The 22,569-nt window shown below is 35.3% G+C and overlaps 2 protein-coding genes across 2 annotated transcripts in view; one reads left to right on the top strand and one right to left on the bottom strand.

Annotated features, from left to right (window-relative positions):
- Window positions 1-22,569, bottom strand: part of LOC127863446 (uncharacterized) — a 453,451-nt gene that overhangs the window by 11,262 nt on the left and 419,620 nt on the right. The gene's annotated exons all lie outside the window — the stretch shown is intronic.
- Window positions 7,269-14,942, top strand: LOC127864662 (ATP-dependent DNA helicase RecQ-like). The gene is made up of 5 exons (XM_052404509.1): window positions 7,269-7,274; window positions 10,136-10,308; window positions 13,488-13,604; window positions 13,808-14,012; window positions 14,241-14,942. Exons 1-5 carry the CDS (start codon window positions 7,269-7,271, stop codon window positions 14,316-14,318), a joined length of 579 nt encoding a protein of 192 aa, XP_052260469.1. The 3' UTR covers window positions 14,319-14,942.

The raw sequence follows: 22,569 nt of genomic DNA, 5'->3' as shown, positions 1-22,569 counted from the left end.
GCCAGACACATTAACTTTACTTACATGTATATGCTAAAACACTCCGCGCACAATAAATTTATTATGATTTTAATTATTATTATAATTGTTCTTTCAAAATTTGTTCACTACACGTAACTAATAATTTTAAAAAGATTTCTTATTTCATGATGCGCATCGACTCGGCATCATGTCGCGGATCTCGCCAGGCCTCGGCGGACAGATGCGAAGCTTCGCGTTGAAATGCGACTTGCCGCCGCATACTCACGCGGCTTCAACGACTGACGCGGCATCGACTCGTTTCGCCTTGCCGCCGCGGATCGCGAAATATGTTTGTTCCGCGTTGGCTGTGCTGTATGACAATTATTTTACCCACATGCATGAAGTCAGGTTTTCCCTAGAGACCTTTACATTTATCAATTAAATGCATACCAAGTCATAAAATTGGCTTTTAGTCTTTGTAACCCCAATCTAATTGGTTATAATAGCGTATTGAAAAAAAGAAAGCTTGTTATTATGTTGACATTAGCATTATGTCATAAGCATGATTTGATGCATTTGTATGTTAGTATATAATTCTAATTGTTCTTGACTTTGTGTACATATACATAAAGTCATTCAAGAAAATGCCTACTAACAAAACGCCCTTGATAAAACTACATTTGTGTATGTGAGATGTATATGGGGCTGATGTTAGTCAATTATATTGTATATTGATTATGCGACAAACATAGGAGCAGAAGGAGAAGCGAATAACATGGGGTTACTCAAATAATACACTAGTAACTGTTAAATACATTCAGTCTTCACGCTAACTATAAGCCCGACAGCCCAGGACTGGTTAAATGTTAATCGGGCTACTAGAAATTAATAATTTATATAGTCGGGCTATTGGATTTTTTGTCTGTTTCCAATAAAGCATCATAATTCGGGCTAGTGGTTAAAATATATTACTGTGAAGACTGAATACATTTGTCTTATGTATATTAGGAAGTCCCTTAAACATGTGCTATCTAAATGTTCATTCTCGGTGCACTTTTCTTCAATCTAATCCCAGTGTAAGATCAGCGTTTCAGCAGTTGTTTTTTTAACTATTAGGAAACTTGATAAGGAAGCTTAGCTTATAACTATTTATTTCAACTCTAATGCATCGAAAGCCATAAGCTCATAAACGAAATAAAAAATATTTATATTTGGTGTTATGTTATTAAAGAATTGGATAAGAACACAAATTTCTCTCCTGAGTTTCTTGAGATTAATTGTTTGCTTTATTTTTCAAAAATTCTTAATCCTTGGTAAGATAAGAGGATAAGTAAGTGGTATAAATGAGACACATTCTACGAAATCTTGGCTTAACGCATGTTTGGAAAGTGTCGTTCCAGATTAGCCTCATTGCACAGTCCACAAAGGCTAATCAGGGACGACACTTTACCTTTATATTATTTACGTTTGAATTAAGTATCTTCTTTGCAATAAGCCAGTTATGGCGGAAAGTGTTGTCCCTGATTAGCCTTTGCAGACTGCACAGGCTAATCTGGGATGACACCTTATGCAAATGCCTTAATTTCCTTTTTCTTCGAGGGTGGTTTACATAGAGAAGATCTTTCCAATGTGTGGATTGAACCCTTGACCTTCAGATTGTTGAGCAGACTGCACAGGCTGATCTGGGATGACACCTTATGCAAATGCCTTAATTTCCTTTTTCTTCGAGGGTGGTTTACATAGAGAAGATCTTTCCAATGTGTGGATTGAACCCTTGACCTTCAGATTGTTGAGCAGACTGCACAGGCTGATCTGGGATGACACCTTATGCAAATGCCTTAATTTCCTTTTTCTTCGAGGGTGGTTTACATAGAGAAGATCTTTCCAATGTGTGGATTGAACTCTTGACCTTCAGATTGTTGAGAAGGCACAGTATCAACCATGATATTATTAAGCTTGTTTAACCCATTTATGCCTAGTGGACTCTCCCATCCTTCTAAATTGGATCAATTTATTTCCAAAATTAGGGATGTCTAGTATATTTATTTCTATATTTAGAATATTTCTTAGAGAAATTCCTTTAAGCAAACAGGGCAGACCCTGATGATGCCATCATGTGGCGTCTCATCTGGGTCTACGCTGTTTGCCAAGGTCTTTTTTTCTAGACGCTAGACATAAATGGGTTAATAGTTCTAGCAACTTAACTTATACTTTTAAAAGGGAAATCAAGTTGAAACAATATAGACCATTTTTAGTTAGTTATATGTTGTTTTTTGTGCAAACCATATCATACCCAACCAACACCCATTACCAGTGACAATTGGGTAACTGTACCTTTGATGAGAATGATGAATGATTCTGAGAAAAAAATGCAAGTTACACCTAACTAATAGCATTATTACCATTCCAACCGGTCTCTAACAGGGTTATCTAATTAGGTTACACAGCAAACAGAGAAGCTCCCATTGATTAACAGAATGATAATAAGCCATTTCTAACAGAATGATAATTTGCCTTTTTCTCCAAATTGGAGGTTTTCTCCCAATTCCATTTCTGCCAAGTGATTACCCAATTTATCCTCCTGTTAGCTCATAACAAGCTATTGTTAATTGGCTTCATGAGATAATAACTGTTCATTTCCCCATCTCTCCCATTCACAAGCTATCTATAGATCACAGCTATCTTATTTTCAGGAAACTGATTTAGATACAAGATGTTACTTCTTGGTATTGCTGTAAGTACTACATGGGAAGTTGGTACTTATACATAGTACGACCTAATTATTTTTTTGTTGTTGTTTGTTTTGGTATTCCTCCCTTAAAATAATTTGAAAATCCAAAAAGACATCAACAGTATGAATAATTTCACAAAACAAAAAGTAGAAAAAGATTTGCTTCGTGGACAGAGAACTTGCCCTTGATTGGTCCTTGTTGGCTCAGGTACTACTTAACTCTTTCAGTGCTGATACCAAATTTTGAAGGCCTTTGCAAACAGGTTGGATCCAGATGAGACGCCACAGAACGTGGCGTCTCATCAGGATCCAAACTGTTTGCTATTCTGATAGTATTCTTTGAAAAAAATATAAAAAAATGCTATTTTGAGAAATTCAGCAGACGACATTTTAGCAGACGACAAATTTCCCAGCATGCAAAGGGTTAAAAGTACTCTGGAATTTTATATTCAAGTTGATTGTTACCTAGCTTACAAAGGTCAGCTAAGATTTAAAGCTGGATTAGACAGCTATGCTGAAAAATACTTTGTGTGACTGAAAATATACTACAACATTTGATACAATAGACTATGCTGACTTGATTTATAGTCAAGCAGCATCACCAGCTGACTTGTGGGCAGAAACTATAAGACTTTTAAGTAACAAATTGGTATTATCTATTAAACACATGTCAATGTATTTGTTTGAATTGTGGATAGTAAGATGTCAATTATAAACAATCTCAGCAAAGTTTAATTTTATGAAAAGTTTTGAGAGGTGGTTCTTTATGCATAACCGGTATTGTAGCTATATGGACTTTCGAGCTCAGATTTCAGAACTTTATAGTTTCTAGAGTAAGACAAATTGATGATTCTATTTGTTCAGCAGTACTGTTGGTGCATCCATAACAGCTCGCTATGTGTGGACACAACTTTGAATTATAGATGAGTTGAAAAAGTGCCCCTTTACCATTTAGATACGTATTTTGACGCATTTGTAGTCCCATAGAAAGTTAAATTTAATTGAAGACCTTTCTTACTTGATTCAAGTTTCTTAAAGGCTACATTTCCAACCCATAGTTAATGAACAGCAAACAGCATAAAACCTGAACAGACTGCGAGTTACTCGCAGGCTGTTCTGGTTTAATGCTGTTTGCAAAATCCATTTTCACTTTGCTTCTTATGGGGGAAACGGTTAACAGAAAACAAAAATTCTATTGAAGTGTCATCATTTTTGTATGAACACATATCAACAAATTTCTTACATGCTTCAATTCCAAGACTACTTCTGGTGACAAATTATTGTTCTTATCAACTACTTTTATAACAGAACTATATACATTTCTTTTCTTTTTTTAATTAAGCTTTTGGCTTTTGATGCAATAGGTTTTTAATTGATAGTTGTAAGCTGAGCATCCTTGTCAGCTTGAAGTTCTTCAAAAGTTTGAATTATGGTTCAGTAATATAAAACTTTGTAGAGAGATGAAGACCTTTTGAATGTAACTAATTTATCCTGCTTAATTTGATATTTTGATTTATCATTTTTCACCACAAGAAACTATCGGAAACGTGCTCTAATAGGACGATTGATAATGGGACTGAATAAGAATTCAGAAGGTGTGATATTTAAGAAATAGTAAATCCCACTGAGGTCCCTATGGCATTATAGTGACCAACCAGGCAGCCACAAACCCTATATGGACCGAAGCCGTAGGCTGAGGTCCATATACAGTTTTTGGCTGTCTGGCTGGTCACTATAATGCCATTGGGACCGAAGTGGAGTTTACTATTTCTTATATTACACCGAAGAGTATCCCTTGTATCACTGTACAGTGTTAAACTGGCTTTCCGTAGTTTTATTTTTCATGCAACTGAATGCGCAAACGATGACGTAAATTGTGTGACGTAGTTTCTTTGAGGAAACATTCCAGTTGGAGCTAAATGCTCTGGATGTTTAGGACATGTCGGACGTGCTATTTTGTTAACAGTTAGTTATATGTTTAAGGCATCAAACGAATGCAAAACGTATTTTGGATTGTGTGTTTATCATACATTATGTAAACTTCGATAGGAATACAATAAAATAGTGTGATTTAAAATGAGTTTCGATAAAGGGATGGAAGAATAGAAAATGGAAGTGAATATTGTTTCGACTTTATTGTTTTAAACATTGTATTAATGTTAACGTTGGCATTGAGGTTAGCATGTCGTTTATTCTAAATTAAGTTTTTTTTTGTACTCTTGTTAAAGCTGAAATAGTGTCAATGCTGTTCAATAACGCGTCAACACAGTGCACATATAGCGGTGTGTAACCCCGAAGGTCCATATACAAAAAAAAAGTGACCGGTCCATATGCTCTAAGGTTTTTCGATCGCATTTTACAGACTGAAACCGGTCATATAGATATAGAAGGACCAATATCTCTGAAAGCGCACTAATGTATTCCGTATGACCCAAAAGTGCATTTTAATGACATTGAGCACTGGTTATTTGAAACCCTTGGTGTCAACAACATGGTACGGCCATTAACAATAAACAGGTGACAAATTTCATAATGGTTGCTAAGATATTAAAATGTCACTGATTAAAAGGATGATATTAATGAATCGAGAACTTACCGAAGAGGCATGTTGCTTTTGATGTAAAAATGTGGAAAATATGTAAATATTAAAAAAAAAATTATGGGGCCATAACAATAAGTGTCTGTTTGAGGCATAAATTGCTCTAAAGCCTTTATGCGAGCTTGAAAGAGAAAGACTGAATCATTACAGGCCTGACCAGTAAGGTGTTAACCCTTTCAGTGCGGGAACCGAATTTTAAAGGCCTTTGCAAACAGTTTGGATCCAGATGAGACACCACAGAGTGTGGCGTCTCATCAGGATCCAAACTGTTTGCTATTATGATAGTATTCTTTGAAAAAAATCCAAGAAAATGCTAATTTTAGAAATTCAGCAGACAACATTTTAGCAGACGACAAATTTCCCAGCATGCAAAGGGTTAAAGCTCTTGTGTGTTTCATTACGTTTTAAGATATCCAATTTGTCAATAAACAGCTAGGTTAAAAAATAACCTTTGAATTTTGTTTGATTGATAAAGAATAAATTTTTTTTTTTGCTTACGAAGATCTGTTGAAAAGATTTATGTGATGTGAAATGTCCAATGGTTACGAAAATTACCGATCGTCATTTTTCTGAAAAACAGCATGTCGCGGTTTACAAAAAACAAATGACTGCACCCAAATATTTTAATGTTACTGACTATAACGGGTTGATACATGTATGATTTTGCTTCTCATTTAGTAGTGACAATATCAAGGCTGACACACTTGAAATATGAAGGATATTCTGTCCTTTGGCCTATGTCTATCAATACAGTGTATATAAATACGATCGGCAACTTCCGAAACCAATCGGAAAATGTTGACAGGCACAAAATGTTTTTAAAATTCTTATTTCTGCAAATATTCTACCACATAATGACATTTCTTGTGTATACCAATAAATAAATGATTTTCAAGCAATAGCACGTTGATTTCAATCAGGAACACTGTCTATAACAGTGAAAACAAATATTCCAATCTTTTTGGTTCACAATTTTTGTGATGTAAATAGCTTGCATGCAGCATGAAATTGAATGTTCTGTCAGATAAGTGTTTCGACTTTCTGGAGTGGGTGATTTCAGACTGTTTAATCCAACTAGAAAAGAGCTCTTAAAAGTTAGTTAGACTCATGTAAAGTGAAGTAATAAAGAACCACTTTTTGTAAACAACCAAAATGTGACCTCCCTTGTTGGATCATGCTACATTTGGAAATGGAAGTGACATATACGAGTAATGCCAGTCCAAGGGAGATAACTCAAAATTAAATTTTTTACCAAACTTCTCTGTTTGTCCAGGAATTATTACTTAATTTCACTTCATGGAATTGTAGAAGTTCTTAGTGTCTTTATTAAACTGAAATACATACTGAATATACTTTTAGACATGAACTAAAGTCATAAACATGATGTTTGAGGTAAATATATGGAATTTATGAAATACTCATTCAAAATAATTTGACCACATTAATACTGGTGATAAATAACAGGCTTGATAATGAATTGCTTAGAACAACTTACTTTTATCTGGAATTAATAAATAATTGCCTTAAACTTCAATGTTCAACACAAATTTTCAACACACAGTATCAAATAGGGATTTCTTCTCAATTGGGTAAGGACTGCAAAGACATGTCCAAATTTTCCTATGGTTAAAAGGAAGATGTCAAAAGCCAAAAGTGGTACTTGAAATGACAGGCAACACACATTTGACAGCAGACAATGACGGATCACAATATCCCATACCTAAGAACTTAAACCATAGTTAAGCACGCAATCTGTGATTCGGCTGCATGCCACTGAGGCTGTGGCTGTTATTGAAATATAGTTTATCTTACCTGCCAAGACTTGGCTGGTAATTCTTGACTTGACAACTATCCCAGTCGCAGTCACTTCCACCTCAACAAGTTGGAGGTAAGTACAGGTCCAGTTGCTAACTTGAGTTCAATTCCTGCTGCTCACTTGACAACTATTCCAGCCGCAGTCACTTCCACCAAGACATGATGGAGGTCCGTACATGTCTAGTGTCTTGATTTAGTTCTGTTACCACTACTCACTAGACTACTATTCCAACCAGTCAATGTCACCTAGACACTGGATCTTGTCAGTAGATTTCCAGGATCTGATTTAAGTTCAATTATTAATTCTGCTGCTCAACAGAAACTATAACAACTACACTCACTTCCACATGGACAGGTAAGTAGATGTCCTGTGTCTGGCTAGAATTCCATTTATTCTCAATACCAACAGAACATCTTTCACTGGCTGACCAATCTGTCTCCAGTACATCAACTGTGAATATACAAAAACAAAAATGAATGAGATAATGAATCTGATTTTTGTAAGTAAAATTATTTGTAAAGAAATCCATTTTGTTGACTACATACATGTACTAAGTAGACCACCTGTTAGAGCAAAAAGTGCACCTAAAAGATAAGCAGGTTTTTGCAAAAATTCATACCTGTATCTACATTGTATTTATATTCTTTATTAAATACCAAACACTACGTTGAAATCATGAATCATAGGATAAAAAATGTTCCAACTCTTATTGTGTTGAGTCTTGTTTTTTTTCAAATGTTTGTATAGCTCGATTAAATAAGATTTGAACAAGAGCTGTCAGAGGACAGCGCGCTCCATTATTCGAGTGCTTGACAGTATAACGTAACCCATCATGGGAAAATTGTCCATATTCAATAATTTATTAGACGATCTTTCAAAAATAAAAAATAAAAAAATATTATTTTTTTTTTTTTGGGGGGGGGGGGGGGGGGGTGGGGGGGCGGAGGGTTGAGAGGGGGTATAATGTGGGGTGTGGTCATTTATTAGACAATCTTTCAAAAAAAATCGGGGGGGGGGGGGGGGTAGAGGGGGTGAAGGTGAGAGGGGGGGATATAATGTGAGGTGTGGAAATTTATTAGATGATGTTTAATACAACATAAAAAATAAAAATTTGGGGGGGGGTAGGTTGGGGGGGGAAGGGATTCTGGGTAGGGGCGTGGGATCTTGTTTGGGTGGAATCCATTGTGGTATTCAGGTAAGTGTTGTTTTGTCAAAGTAATAATAAAATGTGATCATAAATAAAGAACTTATGGTAATTTAAGCAAAATGTTCAATTATCTAAAAGTAAAAGGGGCCATAATTATGTCAAAATGCTTGAAACAGTGGTCTGCTCTTGTTTATAGGTTGTGGTTATGTTGGTAAACAAGTATGCAACATATAAAAGCAATATGTCAAAGGATATAGGAAATATTTGGGGTAGTACGCAAACTTTAATATAGGTTTATCAATAATATGCATTCTAAGTATAAAAGGGGCAATAATTATGACAAAATGCTTGATAGAGTTGTCTGCTCTTGTTCATAGGTTGGGGTGATGTTGTTAAACAAGTATGCAAAATATGAAAGCAATATGTCAAGGGACAATGAAAATAAATGGGGTAGTACGAAAACTTTAACATTTGCTGCATATTCTAAGTGGAAAAGGGGCCATAATTTTGACAAAATGCTTGATAGAGTTGTCTGCTATTGTTAATAGGTTGGGGTCATGTTGGTAAACAAGTATGCAAAATATGAAAGCAATAAGTCAAGGGACAAAGAAAATATTTGGGGTAGTACGAAAACTTTCACATTTGCACACTAACGCAGACGCTAATGCTAACGCAGACACTCACGCAGACGCTCACGCCGACGCCGGGGTGAGTAGGATAGCTCCACTATATATATTTTATATATTATAGTCGAGCTAAAAATTGGTTACCAATTGTTGAAGACATTACTAGGTTTTCTAGTTTTTGACCACAATTGACTTTAATTCACACATATACTGTAGCCTTTATAATGACAAGATGAAGTTTCAATAAGATTTATAATTTAATAATGATAAAACAGTACATTTGGATTTCATTTTGTATATAAATGATTATTTTGTTATGATTTACATAATAATGCAATAAAGTATCAATATCTTCACATCTTGAATCATGATGCAGTTAAATGTTATATTTTATTATGTTTGGGTTTTAAATTATGCATATTCTCTTATACATGGTGTTGATCTAATATGTTATTATTATAGTTTGTTCGCTTAACATTCTTGCAGTACTGTTTTGTTGTAAGATATAATAATAAATAAAAATTTTAAGAAATAGCTTCTCTTTTCTTTTTGTTATTATCCACCCCCATAGGTGGACGGATATAGTTTTAGCATTGTCCGTCCGGAACAATATCTCAGAATTGCTTGAACGGATTTCATGGAAACTTGATATAAGTGTATATATCATAATATAATGATGTGTGTTAAATGCTGATGCAATTCATTTGCAAATAACAGAGCAATGGCCTTTTTTGCTTGAAAATAATCACACTATTGTGTCTGGAGAGTAATCTTGGAACTGCTTGTGCAGATTTCATTTAAACTTGGAATGAGTGTACATATTGATAAGAGGATGGTAAAGGTCAAATTGTCACTCAAACAATTGGTCAATAATGGAGTTATGGCCACTTTTTACATAAAAATACATGTTTATAATATTGGTATTTCAACTGCTTTTTGGATTTGATTGAACCTTTATTTAAGTGTATCATGTATGAATCTAAAGCAGTAGTTGTTTACAGAATTTGGCGTTGCAAGCATGTGGCGTGTGGTATCAATTTAACAAATGTGCTTGTTTGTTTATATTTTTATTAGGGATGGCAACGAATACCGATTTCGGTATTCGAATATTTGGTCATCCTTCCGAACGAATATTCGGATATTCGGTCAACATCTGTTGAAAAAAAGTCAACTTTGTTTACCGTTACATTACTCCATGAATTCTACTTTACAAAACAAAAATAAATTGTACTTATTTACAGTATAACATTATTAGGGGCGAAGATTTCCGACCAGAGTTCCGACAAATTGGGGAACTGCGCAGCCTGACAGAACTGATGTACCCTTGCTTGCAGTTACTGCTACAGCAACAGAGAAGGTACAGCAGAATATACACCAAGGTCTGCTGTTGTCCGACGATGCGTTATCCGTCGGCGTATTACCCGACAGGTAAATGAGACAAAATACCACAATCCCACTGGGGGCTGACGAGGTCAAATCGTAGTCCGTTTCGCTACGACGTCGGGTATAGGTTTTACTACGAAAACATTGTGTAAATACACTACTTAATCAGGCGAGTTTCATGTTTTCTGGTGTTTATGGATTAGAGAACGGAACATCCAGTAATAGTAGGTACTTATTTTCAATAACAAAATAATAACAAATACGCGTAACTGCAACCTTTAAGTTTATTTTAAGCTAAAATCGAAATATTTTGATTTGAAGCAATGCATAAGGTGGTTATTCTGTTAAAATAGCTAATTACGGTTACTTAAATAAAATAAAACTACATGTTACTTTGATTCAGTGTACATTACACATTTTAAAGTGCAAAACAGGTTACGAACATATTTGTTAATAATTCAAATGCTTTTTTTCGAAGGAAATTACAAGTCACTTTATGTATAGGTTTCGCACAGAGTATGTATTGGTTGCGCAACGAAGTACAAATATAATGTATAGGTTGCTCAACGAAGTTTCTGTATCCATTTCAGGACATATCACATGCAGTTTGCAGTTACTGCAGACTGCCATTTCCCAGTGCAAAAGATGCCGTGCTTCACTGTGCGCATGAACATCCAAACGAAAAGGTTGAACCCGGTGAAAGCCGGCAGAGTCCCGGCAGAGTCCTGGTATACCGTCACTACGCCGGCACTCACCGGGACTATACCGGCATCAGACCCCGGCAGAGCTGCGGCAACGCCCCGGTTTAACCGGGGACAACCGGGACTCCACCGGGAAAGTATTCAAATGTTTCATACCGGTTGTTCCCGGTACAGTCCCGGTTGTTCCCGGTGCCAAGCCGGTCGTTGCCGGTCCTACCCGGTGACTCCTGGTTCATCCCGGAGGTATTAAACATTTTAATACTTTCCCGGTGGAGCCCTGGTGGAGCCCCGGTTGTCCCCGGTCGTCCACGGTTAATCCCGGTGGAGCACCGGTTCATCCCGGTAGGGCCCCGGTTCAACCCGGTAGATGCCTGATCACGCACTGGGGCTCCGCCGGCATCATAGGGAGACTGAGCCTTAACCGCATTGTAACACGAGGTAAATTTACCGGCTGTCATGTACGCAGTAAACAATAACCTGTGACAGAACCCACTGCCACACCTTTACAACGATATATTGGTTATGCAATTGCGGATTTGTGCCATTGGGGTCCTACTTTCCACACCTTACGGCTGTTACAGGTGTGGATTTTACAGGTAAAATCATGTATACGAACATGAAATTCATCTCAAAATTAGTTGACGATAACCGATTTTCAAGAAAATCGCTTTGATATATACAATGTAAAAATCAAATTCCGTATGAGATAAATAATGATCGAAGTTGGGACATGGGATTTACTTTGACATAAGCAGAGTTTTGAGATAAGCGAGTTGGGGATAACGAGAATCGAATGTTATTTGATAAAGAGTACCGTATGCTGAAAACCTATCGTCGGTCTGTATCAAAATGAACGTATAAGGGATTGTCACGAGGTAAAGACGCGTCATTTTTATTGAGACCGACGACATTAGGTTATCGACTCTCAACTGTCATCTTATATTATATGGATTTTCGAGTTTAATCGTTTCATTTGGCCTAGTCGTGAATTTAATTATATCATAATAATGTGCAATACAATGTCGACTGTGCGCTTCGAATCATGTTGTGCCGTTATTACTACCTCGTCCTCAAAGGAAACATCCAGCCTCTCCATGACTCTGTATTAACTTTTTTTTCTCTTTATTTTGCCTTCGAGAGATAACCAATACGTCTTCTGTGAGAAACGCATACACGCTAAAGCGTTGTCGTAGCGAGGCTTATACGTATACTGTCAGAGACATGATCATGCCTAATAATAATATTTAGCCTTTATTTCTGATAACTGAGTCACCCTACACATTTCTAAACACACCAGTGGCTTAACGATACATAGATCAATATGGAAATTGTAAAATTGTGTCAATTAAACACAGTTGTAAACCTTAATTGCATTTTTAAAAGTGAAACTTGACTTCGCTTTGAAAATCAGCGGTATATTTCATGTTTAACCGCATAAACCAGACACATCTTGGATTGTAATTTGATGTAACAAACCTATGAAATGTCATTATGCTTAAATTCAGAGTTTTGTTATTAGAAAAGCATGATCTTACATGTTTAAAACACAATTTTCGACTAATCCGTTCTCGATGTCATACGTTTTTAAACAATGTTTTCGTAGTAAAACATATACCCGACGTCGTAGCGAAACGGACTACGCTTTGACCTCGTAAGCCCCCAGTGAATCCTCGTAGCAAATATTAAATGCTTAGCAGTAAGTTTTATATAATTACAATTAACAGCAAACGTCGTATAAATAAAACTGTATCCACTAATAAACGGTTTTATGAATCGCAATTGGTTCTAAGTTATGTAAAAACGCAATGCGGATAGGAATTGTGCCCTTTGGTTGACTCATTTTGCATAACGGGTCAGCCAATCGGGGGGAATTGTGCCAATAGGTTGCCCAATTTTGTGTAACGGGTCAGCCAATCGTGCGCTGTGATCTGAGTCATGTTCACTTGACAGTTAACATTTCCCGCGCCTAGCGTGCCCTTCTCGCGACTAAGAGAACGCTTTTAAAAGAAAGTTGCTTAAAAAAAAACACTTCCATTTCACCTCCGGCATTTTTTTTCATGTCGCGTTCCATGTGTGCTTTTAACTCATGCCTTTAACATTGTCATTATTAATTAAGACTAATTTAGATTTTGTGTTCAAGTAAACGACATTTCGCAATACAAGTCCTAAGATTGGTTTTCTGTATATTCTTCGTCACTCCATCCTTATCCCCTGGTGGTGAAAGTCACTATGTTAGTGGAAAGGCAATCCCTAAAATTATCTGGGAACTATTTAAAGAAGCTACTTACGTTTTCTGATCGGGTGCGCATATTTATAATACAACGCATGCTTCTTAATTAACTAATAGTTTGATAATAATTGGTAGTAATCTTTGAAAAATAAATAACATACAATTTAATTAAACTCCCTGTGTACATCAGATATTTGTGTTAGTAGTTAAATTAGTAAAAGTGTACCCAGATAATTAAATACAACGCTATAACTATTATAATTATGATACTATTTGTATGATAAAATCTTCAGACCGAATATTCGACTGGGGGTTAGAAAATCGACTGATCACGCTGAGGAAGAGCTGGTGTGGTTGCTGCAACAGTTTCAGACAACACCCACACTGGTCAAGACTATAATATTCTGCAAGTGTGTAATTTTAATTCAATTCAATTCTGTTTTAATCAGAATGTTGGCTTGTTTGTTTAAAATTTATGTATGATGTACAATAGTGTGAAGATCTTTGTAATTGGGTAAACTACACTGTACTATGCTTTTCTATGTCTGTGTTCCTATAAAAAAAAATCTTATATTACATGTATGTCAAAAAGATCTTCCTTTTGCGATTTCAGGTCGTACAGGTGTGTATATCAAGTGTGGTCATGGTTGGTTATTCAACTCGGTAACACGTCTTACGACGGGCAGCACCGTAGCTACAACCGCGTTGTTGAAATGTTTACATCTTCAACAACGGACGCCACGAAGGAGAGGATTCTAAATGATTTCCGGGCCGGAAGAGTTAGCGTTGTTGTGGCAACAGTCGCCTTTGGGCTTGGAGTAAGTTACTTTCACAATGATTATAACTCACTTCGACATTTTTTTCTCAATAAAACTATTATTTACTTAGTTAATAAAGTTTCTCTTATTCAATTTTGCTCAATCACGTTCATACCATATAAATTAAACTTGTATATCGTACGAAGTTAAAACATGAGTATGTATTTTTATTTAAAAAAAAGGTAAATCTTGATACTCAACAATGACATTTATTTTCTGTGATGGTAGATCGACATTCCGGACGTGTGGCTCGTGGTCCACTGGGGCGCACTGCGCTCTATCCTGTCTTACTGGCAGAGCCGGTAGCGATGGAGATCCCGCTCTTGCTCTAGTTTTCGCGTACCCGCCGTCCATAACGGATTGCCATGACGCTATGAAGACCATGGTGAATGGGACGGAATGCGTCAGACGTACCGTTCTGAAGGAGCTAAGAACTAAAGACATGAATCCTATTCCTGCCCAAGGCGATGGTTGTCAAGATGACACATGTGAAGTGTGTGTTTGCCAGTTGTGTATTTGTTGTAACAGATGCTCACGAAGCTGTACATGTTTTGGAGCGTGTCCGGACAAACTATTATGAAGTTCTCTTTATGTTGATTGTTTTGTGACCATTATCATGGGTTTAGCATTATTTCGATTGATTTTTTCTAGTAAATGTATGTCTATAATTAACACTTACACTGAATAGTACTAGTAGTGCTTATTTCACTGTTTACTGGCAGGTAGTAACATTTGTGCATGACATTGTTGATATTTATAATTATAATTGCCAAAGTACTTTGTCATTGGGGATACACAGCGTTGGGACAAGAACCAATTAATATGGTAGCATATTTTTCATTTGACGTGTTAGACTTGTTTCAATGTTCAATGTAGATGTATTCATTTTAACATGCTATTTTCATTGATGAAGTAAAGTTTTCTAATGTTGATGTGATCGTTTTGTGACCATTATTATGGGTTAAATGTTATTTCGATTTATTTATTTTCTTAAGTTTGTGTTTATAATTTAGACTTTCACCAAAACGTCGGTGAATACGGACCCATAGCACCTAGCAGAGTTGATGTTCATCCGTTGTGCAAACAATTGGTGTAATGCGCTAGCCAACAGCGACACTTTAATTCGGGAAATTGCGAACTGATCCAATATGGTTGATAAAAAGTACGAAAGAAAGACAAAGTCAATAAAAAGCAATTATTGCTTGCTTAAATGGTACCATTCGCATGAGTTTGTGGTTTAGGTTACAATATACTAAATACTCGTTTCATGTAGGGCTGTACTCTCTAAAAAAATATCATAGTTGACTCGAAGGCATGTTTTACTTCTTAAACTATTGTTCGGGTTTTATCTTTCGGAGATAATGGTAGGGCATAAATAGGTGTTCACCACCGAATCCCTGAAATATGATGAACTTGGAGACTTAAGTAAAGCCTTGCACTGAAAAAGGTTACATTCCACTAAGAAACGGCCGAAAAACAGTTGCAAAAACAGTCGATTTTGATTAGCGTCAAGTTCCTTTTTGGTTTGAACATGATATATCTTTTTTATGGCATAAATTGATTCCGCTTAGAATGGCCTTTAACAAAAGGTATGGTTATGGGGGTCTCTATGTTCAAAATGTTGAATTTATTTTCGCTCAACGTTGTCGCTTTTACATTGAATTATAGGGAAACTATTTAGTATATTGTGACCTTTAGACAGGTAAACTTTGATAAGATCTTGCAGTTTCAGTGTTCCTTAACCCTTGCATTGTTGATAACATTTTGCACCCATGGCCAAGAGAGAGCGCATTGCAACTATCAGCAACCCATTGGGTTATAAAGCTGATAGTTGAATTATTGCAACTATATGGGTCTCTATGGCAGCATTGGCGTTTGATTTAGTGTAAAATAACCTCAAACATAAATTAAACGTATACGAAGCCGTCAGTCAATTGAACGCGTATTTGTGTACCGAATCAACCCACTAGTACGGGCAAAAGCCCGTGAAGCGGGCGTTGACCGTTCATACATATGGGAATTTAGACTTAAAATTACATGAGAATACCACATATGGATACGTCTCAAAAAAAAATTGCCTCGCAACATTTATTTTCGCGATGCTATTTATGGCCTTGAACAAATCAAAAACACTTTGACATATGCTAAATCACATGTAAATGCATACCTCAGGAAAAGTTATACAGGTTTTTTTTCCACTTTTTGGGAAGATAGCCCATGGCTTTGGGATTGGGAATTTTATCGGCATTTTCATGAAATTGGGAAAATTAATTCATTAGCCATTTTTTCCAAACGAAAAGTCCACTTATTAGGGAAATACTAAATTTGATATAACACTTTATAATCATTAAAATTAAAAGAACAAAATCATAAAATACTTTGTTAGTTGTAATTGAATTAAAATTGAGATAAAATACGCATAAAACACTTCTTTACTTCTTTCTAAAAAATCTATAAAAAAAAATATAAAAAAAATATTTTTTTTTTTTTTGGAAATTGGGAATTTTTTGCCACATTTTGGGAAAAAAGTATATTTTTTGGGATTGGGAACATAGTCGTATTTTGGCTATAAAATCGGGCCAAAAAAAACCCTGTTATATCAATGACATCATAATTGTGTAGCGAATCACACTAAATATTCTCGCATTTTTTTTTCTTCGCAACCGTTCCAAAATTAAGTCATTACTCAATTATCTCCCCTGAATGCTCTTCTTCAGTGGGTATAAGCCAAAGACTGGTTCACTACATATAGTGACAGTCTTTACCAAACACAATTTAAGTGAACATAACCCGTCTTTAATATATTGTCGAATCTCAGATTTCTGTCGAATTTATTTGCTTTGATCTTTTCGATATCTTATTGTTATTATTATCCTGACAAATCACAAAGGCTTGTTAAAAAAATATTTGTTTTAAACATTATAGCTGGCATCTCTATTCTTCCAGTATTCTCGCAGTATTTCAATAACGACACCCTACTGTTTATTTGTCAGAATTTGTGACGCATTTTCCATTCGCTCTCAGAAAGAAGTTTTTACTTGTGATCATGAGCAATATTCTGGTAAGTTGTCGTTGTTATCCACCAGAAACACATTTATTTTCAAAATTTAAAGATATTCCGATCTAACTTTTTAGTCTTTTAGCTTTAATTTTTAACGTATTTACACCTCGTCTGCTCGCACTTTACCGATATCCCGAAAGGTTACATATCACTATAATTAGTTAAGGCCTCAAACCACAAAATCCAATACCATTGGATTTTCGTACAACAATCTTACGTAAAAAATCTGCCAGATTCGAAATCAACAAAAAACAAGACACTTATAAATTGTCTGCGTTATTGATCAAATTTTAAGATATTTGTTGGTTTTCCTTTTTTAGAAGCTGTTCTGCGAAGGCAAGAGCTGGGCTTCATACAAGCCTATCTATCCAGCAAAACTGACAGTTTTGGTTTACAGAAATCAACAAAGGAGGGATTCCTGAACTATCATAATTTCCAAGCTATACACATCTGTTATTATCTGTGGTGATTTTTATTGGTTCTGTTGGTTTACTTGGATGGAACATGTGTGAACTTTTATAGAACTTTGAAAAGTCTATATATGTCTATCTATAAACAAAAATCATCTATGGTATAATAAGATCAGATGTGCAAACAATGTCAAAGGGTTGTTAAATTAACAATTTGAAGGCAATTATGCTGAAAAAATATGAAAGTTCCCATGCAAATTTTGTCTGTATATCGACAAGTGTCTGCCGATAGTTGTCAAACTAGTAATACAAAACTTACCACAAGTATGTAAAAGCACTAAGTACCTGTGATCATTTTTAGTAAGATAGTGTAATTCTAATCAGTAGCAAATAGCTGGTTTAGTAAATGCATAATGCAATTAATATGGTTTCCATTCTATTGTGTAATTACTAAATTGGTTGTTACTTGTCAATCCATGATAAATGTTTTAAGGCTAATACAAAACCAGCAATGTTAATTTTGTAAAAGGTAATACAATAACACCACTTTGTAATTTCATATACGTTAATATTCTTGAAATGTAGGTTGATGACAGTGTTTTAGTTTTACTTATTTTGTAACTATTATTTTATGTGCAAATAAATGATGTGAAGTGTTTGGTATCTCCACACAATACCACATACCTTTTTATATATGTACTGTGTTATGTGTTATTTGAATGTTTAAATAAAAAAATATGGATGATATAACATGATGCATTCTAATATTTGCATTCAAATTGTGACTATAGACAGAGCTCCAGATAAGGGCCGTACAGCCGTAAATACGTCGAAAGTCTACAAGAAGTACTAGGTAGAACAAGAAATGTACTTCGACGTACAATTTTCACCGACCCTGGAGTGTTAGCCAATCAGAAGACACCTTACGTCTGTTGCTTTTAGAGATATTTGACATTGAACATTATTATTATTATTTATACTGAATTATGCGACTATCGACCGCTTACTCATAGATATTGTGCGTATTTATTAAACATAATTATTATTATAATTAATACCAAATTATGCGACTATCGACTGCTAACTCATAGATATTGTGCGTATTTATTGACCTGGCGTGGCGGAATTAACCTCTGACTTATGCAAGTTATGGTTATCACAAAATACGACCAACGGGGAGGTTATAATACATTATTTATCCCGTTAATGCTTTGTAACTGTTTGGTTACCGTTGGGAATTTCCTACACAGTAATGCGCTGGACGGTCGTGATACTCCGCCCCGCATGATCAATAAATACTCACAATATGCTGAATAATTTTAATTTTAAAAAGGTAACAATTGAATCTTCTTCAAATTTGTATATAATCTATTTCAATGCATTAAATACTTAAAACTTCTATTTGTTGTTTTTTTGCCATTCTGATATTTTTATTCATTTTTTCCTCAATTAAAAAAGAGATTTTAAACATTTATTATGAATAAATCTGAAGGAAAAGCGGCTCAAGAGACTAGTGTTTTGATTGGCTGTTCAGAAAATGTGTACGTAGAAGTACAAACATGTATGTCGAAGTACAAATTGTACTTTGACGTACAAATATATACTTTGAAGTGTATTTTATATTTATGTCGACGTCCAATTATTGTACTTTGCCGTACATTTCTCTTTTTAACTTGTAGGTCTTCTTGACTCAACCCAAATGGTACGCCATAGTATGTCTTTAGGGTTATCTAAAGAATGCTCCCACTAAAGAGTTCAATACAGAAACCTCCCAGTGACTAAGTCAGTTAGCAGACACCCCATCCACTAAACCACAGACACCGAACCAGCTATAAATTCTGTGGCTAGAAAAAAAAATAAAAATAAGATGCTAGATCTTTAAGCTTGGAACATGTATCACGTTTTAAGATTGATTTTTTGGATGCATTACTAATTTATTGCAACAATTATAATATTTTGAACACAATCATGTCCATGTATTTATTAAAAATACATGGTTATCAAAAAAAACTTTAAAAGCTTTTGCCCGTAAATTAGGTAGCACCTATAATCATATTATGAATTTGATGCCGTTAAAGCTTCCGACATGAATTCATGTCGGAACGATGCTATTGCAAAAAAACGTTAAACGATATGAGGTCGATGTAAATCGACCTCATATTTATAGGAGTAATTTTTAATACGGGCAAAAGCCCGCAAAGCGGGCGTTGACCATTTATTTGTATCACTTTTCTGAAATACAAAGAGACATTACCTTATAGGGATACAAGTCAAATAATTTCTGCCGTCACCTATTTTCGCGATGGAAAATCATAGAGCGCTGGAGCACATAGGCACTTCGACAAACGCTATATGACACGTAGATGCATTCCTCGTGAAATAATACGGCATGGCAGTAATTATTAAGAAGCGAATCGTACTCTATGTTATTGTATTATGACTTTCTACGATCAAAATACGTCTGTTTGCCTCCCTGTGTGACACTTCCTGTTTCCCATAATGCATTGCAAATTGAAAATTGCTCTAGATGTTGTTAACAAAATCTTAAAAAAGATAACCCGTCTAAATTATTTGCCTACTTCCGGTTTACAAAACCGAATAAGATTAGTTTCTAATTAACTTCTTCAATTAAAAACCAATATTCTATAGTTAATATTATCCCTTTACATAAATAAACAATTGTTTAAAAGTTTAATTTGTTCACAACATGAACGGCCGCGTTTCTTTCGTCGACAACTATACATGTCTGTGTGACGTCACTGCTTTCGTCGAAACGTCATTAAGAAGTAAAAATTGAAACTGACATACTCTGGTGGATGTTTACATTGTTGAAATTTAATAAATAAATGGAATGCACTCGATTGGTAAGTCATTATTCAATTAAAATATTGCGTTTGGTTACATGTCATAAACATCAATCTATATACATGTTATATTGCTAAAGATTACCTTTGATAACATGGGAACTGTTTTCGGCACATACAAAAATTCGCCGATTTTAAATTTAAGGTCATTATTATTCAGTCAAACTAATGGAACATAAAAGTTATCATTTTATTAAGTTTTGGAGTTATTTCTTGAGTATATTCTACGTGATTATTCTCAAGACCCTTTCTTTTGTGATGTATTAAGTTACGTTGTGATTGTAAACAATATTGCATCTCCGACTCATACTCGATCATTTTCGTACCAAACTGTTTCAAACTTTAAAAAATCAAACTGTGCTTACATACACATTGGAAATAGACTAATTCATATACCGTAGGTTTCCACGTATAGCGCGCACCCATGTATAGCGCGCAGGCTGTTTTTTAAATGCAAAAATGGAGAAAAAAATATTTCAAGACAATAAAACCACCAAATCGGACCGAAAATGGCCGCCATTTTACTATTACACAGTCCAATAATCCGGGGCATTGGAAAGCTTAATTAAGCATTCAAAATAGGAAGCGTCATTATGATTAGGAGCAGGGGTTGCATAGCACTATACTTTTCTGACAATTTTATAATTTTCTTGCAAAAGATTAACAGTCCACGTGCATTTCGTGAAAAACGTGAGAAAATAAGAATTAGTATACATCGTGTGATTTTTCCTCGGGGAAAGCGTGGGCATTACCGGTAAATTTGAATTACGCATAGAAGACAGGGATACAATTGTTGAGGTATGCGGGCGAAGGACGATGTCAATATCTCTCTGTGTTGTAGGTTAGGCGATTGCTAACGATAGTTTGAAACACCACAGTTGAACGTTGAATATTTATACACACAAAATGCAATTGCATATTGTCACAAGTTGTGGCACATATTACTCAATATCATCTGCCAATTACGAAGTGCAAAATGATCCCCTTTCACACCTACCAATACCCGTAAAAAGACCTCGTTCGCACCTACCTTTGCCTGCTCTCGACAACAATCCCCATCGGAATTCATCGAAAAGGAAGTGTTAAAACACAAACAAAGAAATGTCCGCAAGTTTATTCAAACAAATTTATTTTGACAAAACTTCTTCTACAGCGTTCATACCTACCAGTAGCGACTTATGGTTGTTTCGACAATGGCCCCTCAGTCAGTAAGATTATAGGGTGGTGGTTTTCTGGAAAAAAAACATGGCGGCCATTTTGATTATTTACGATTACACAACATATTTTTACCAATTTAGCAGCCAGGATAGCGTTGTATCAATGTATAACGCGCATCAACTTTTTAATTTGATTTTTGGAGGTAAAAAACTGCGCGCTATACGTAGAAACCTACGGTAGATTCTTTTTGATTTTCTTTTAGAAGCTGCATTGTCAAATGCTGGACTTCACACATTCCATGCAGCATTCTGCTGAGCAAAAGTGACTGCATGCTTTGTACTCAACAACGAAGCAATTCTGGACCTATAAAGCTTGACCGGGACTGAAACATTAGCAATTGTGACTCTGTAATGTTCAACCTTAGTGGACTTTAAAGAAACTGCAATTATTGTGAAGAGACTCTGTATGTCTGTAAGCAAAAAGAATATACAGCATAACAAATATCAGGTGTGAAAACAATGTGAAAAAATAGTGAAATTAACAATTTGCAATCAGGCATGTCAAATGAATTGTTGATATTAAAAATGATAGTTCCCAGGCAGCTCTAGACGTTTGTTTCTGTATTTCTGTTACTAGAATTTATTCATTAAATGTATGCATCAATTAAAAAGCACACTCTGTTTAGAGACCATTGTGTTGTCTCATTGTGTGATGATGACTTTGAGTAATACATTGTACATTAAACAATATCTACTAAGTTCTTTTTAAGTATCGGATTTCTTGTTTATTATATAAATGAATGTTAATTTTTGCTTAAATATAAATGTGCATTATGCAGTGCCAGTAGCACACTTTGCAATATTTTAATCACAAAAGAGTGTGTTGTACACTTGAACTTATACCTATAATTAATAATCCTTGCTTAAAAATTCATTTGACACACCTGAGACCATGTTGTGTATTACCATTATTATTTTGCACATTATGCTGACACTTTGAAAAAATTGCAAATAAGCGAAAAGCAGACGTTTAGTCTTGTCAACTGTCTCTGATTACCACTGATT

This window comes from Dreissena polymorpha, chromosome 1, assembly GCF_020536995.1.
Source record: "Dreissena polymorpha isolate Duluth1 chromosome 1, UMN_Dpol_1.0, whole genome shotgun sequence".
Classification (NCBI taxonomy): Eukaryota; Metazoa; Mollusca; class Bivalvia; order Myida; family Dreissenidae; genus Dreissena; species Dreissena polymorpha.
This window is presented reverse-complemented; position numbering and strand designations above follow the sequence as displayed.

Coding starts and splice junctions, on each gene's coding strand:
- LOC127864662 (XM_052404509.1), top strand. Junction 10,309..13,487: donor GTCGGCGTATTACCCGACAG/GTAAATGAGACA, acceptor TAAAATCTTCAG/ACCGAATATTCGACTGGGGG. Junction 14,013..14,240: donor CAGTCGCCTTTGGGCTTGGA/GTAAGTTACTTT, acceptor CTGTGATGGTAG/ATCGACATTCCGGACGTGTG.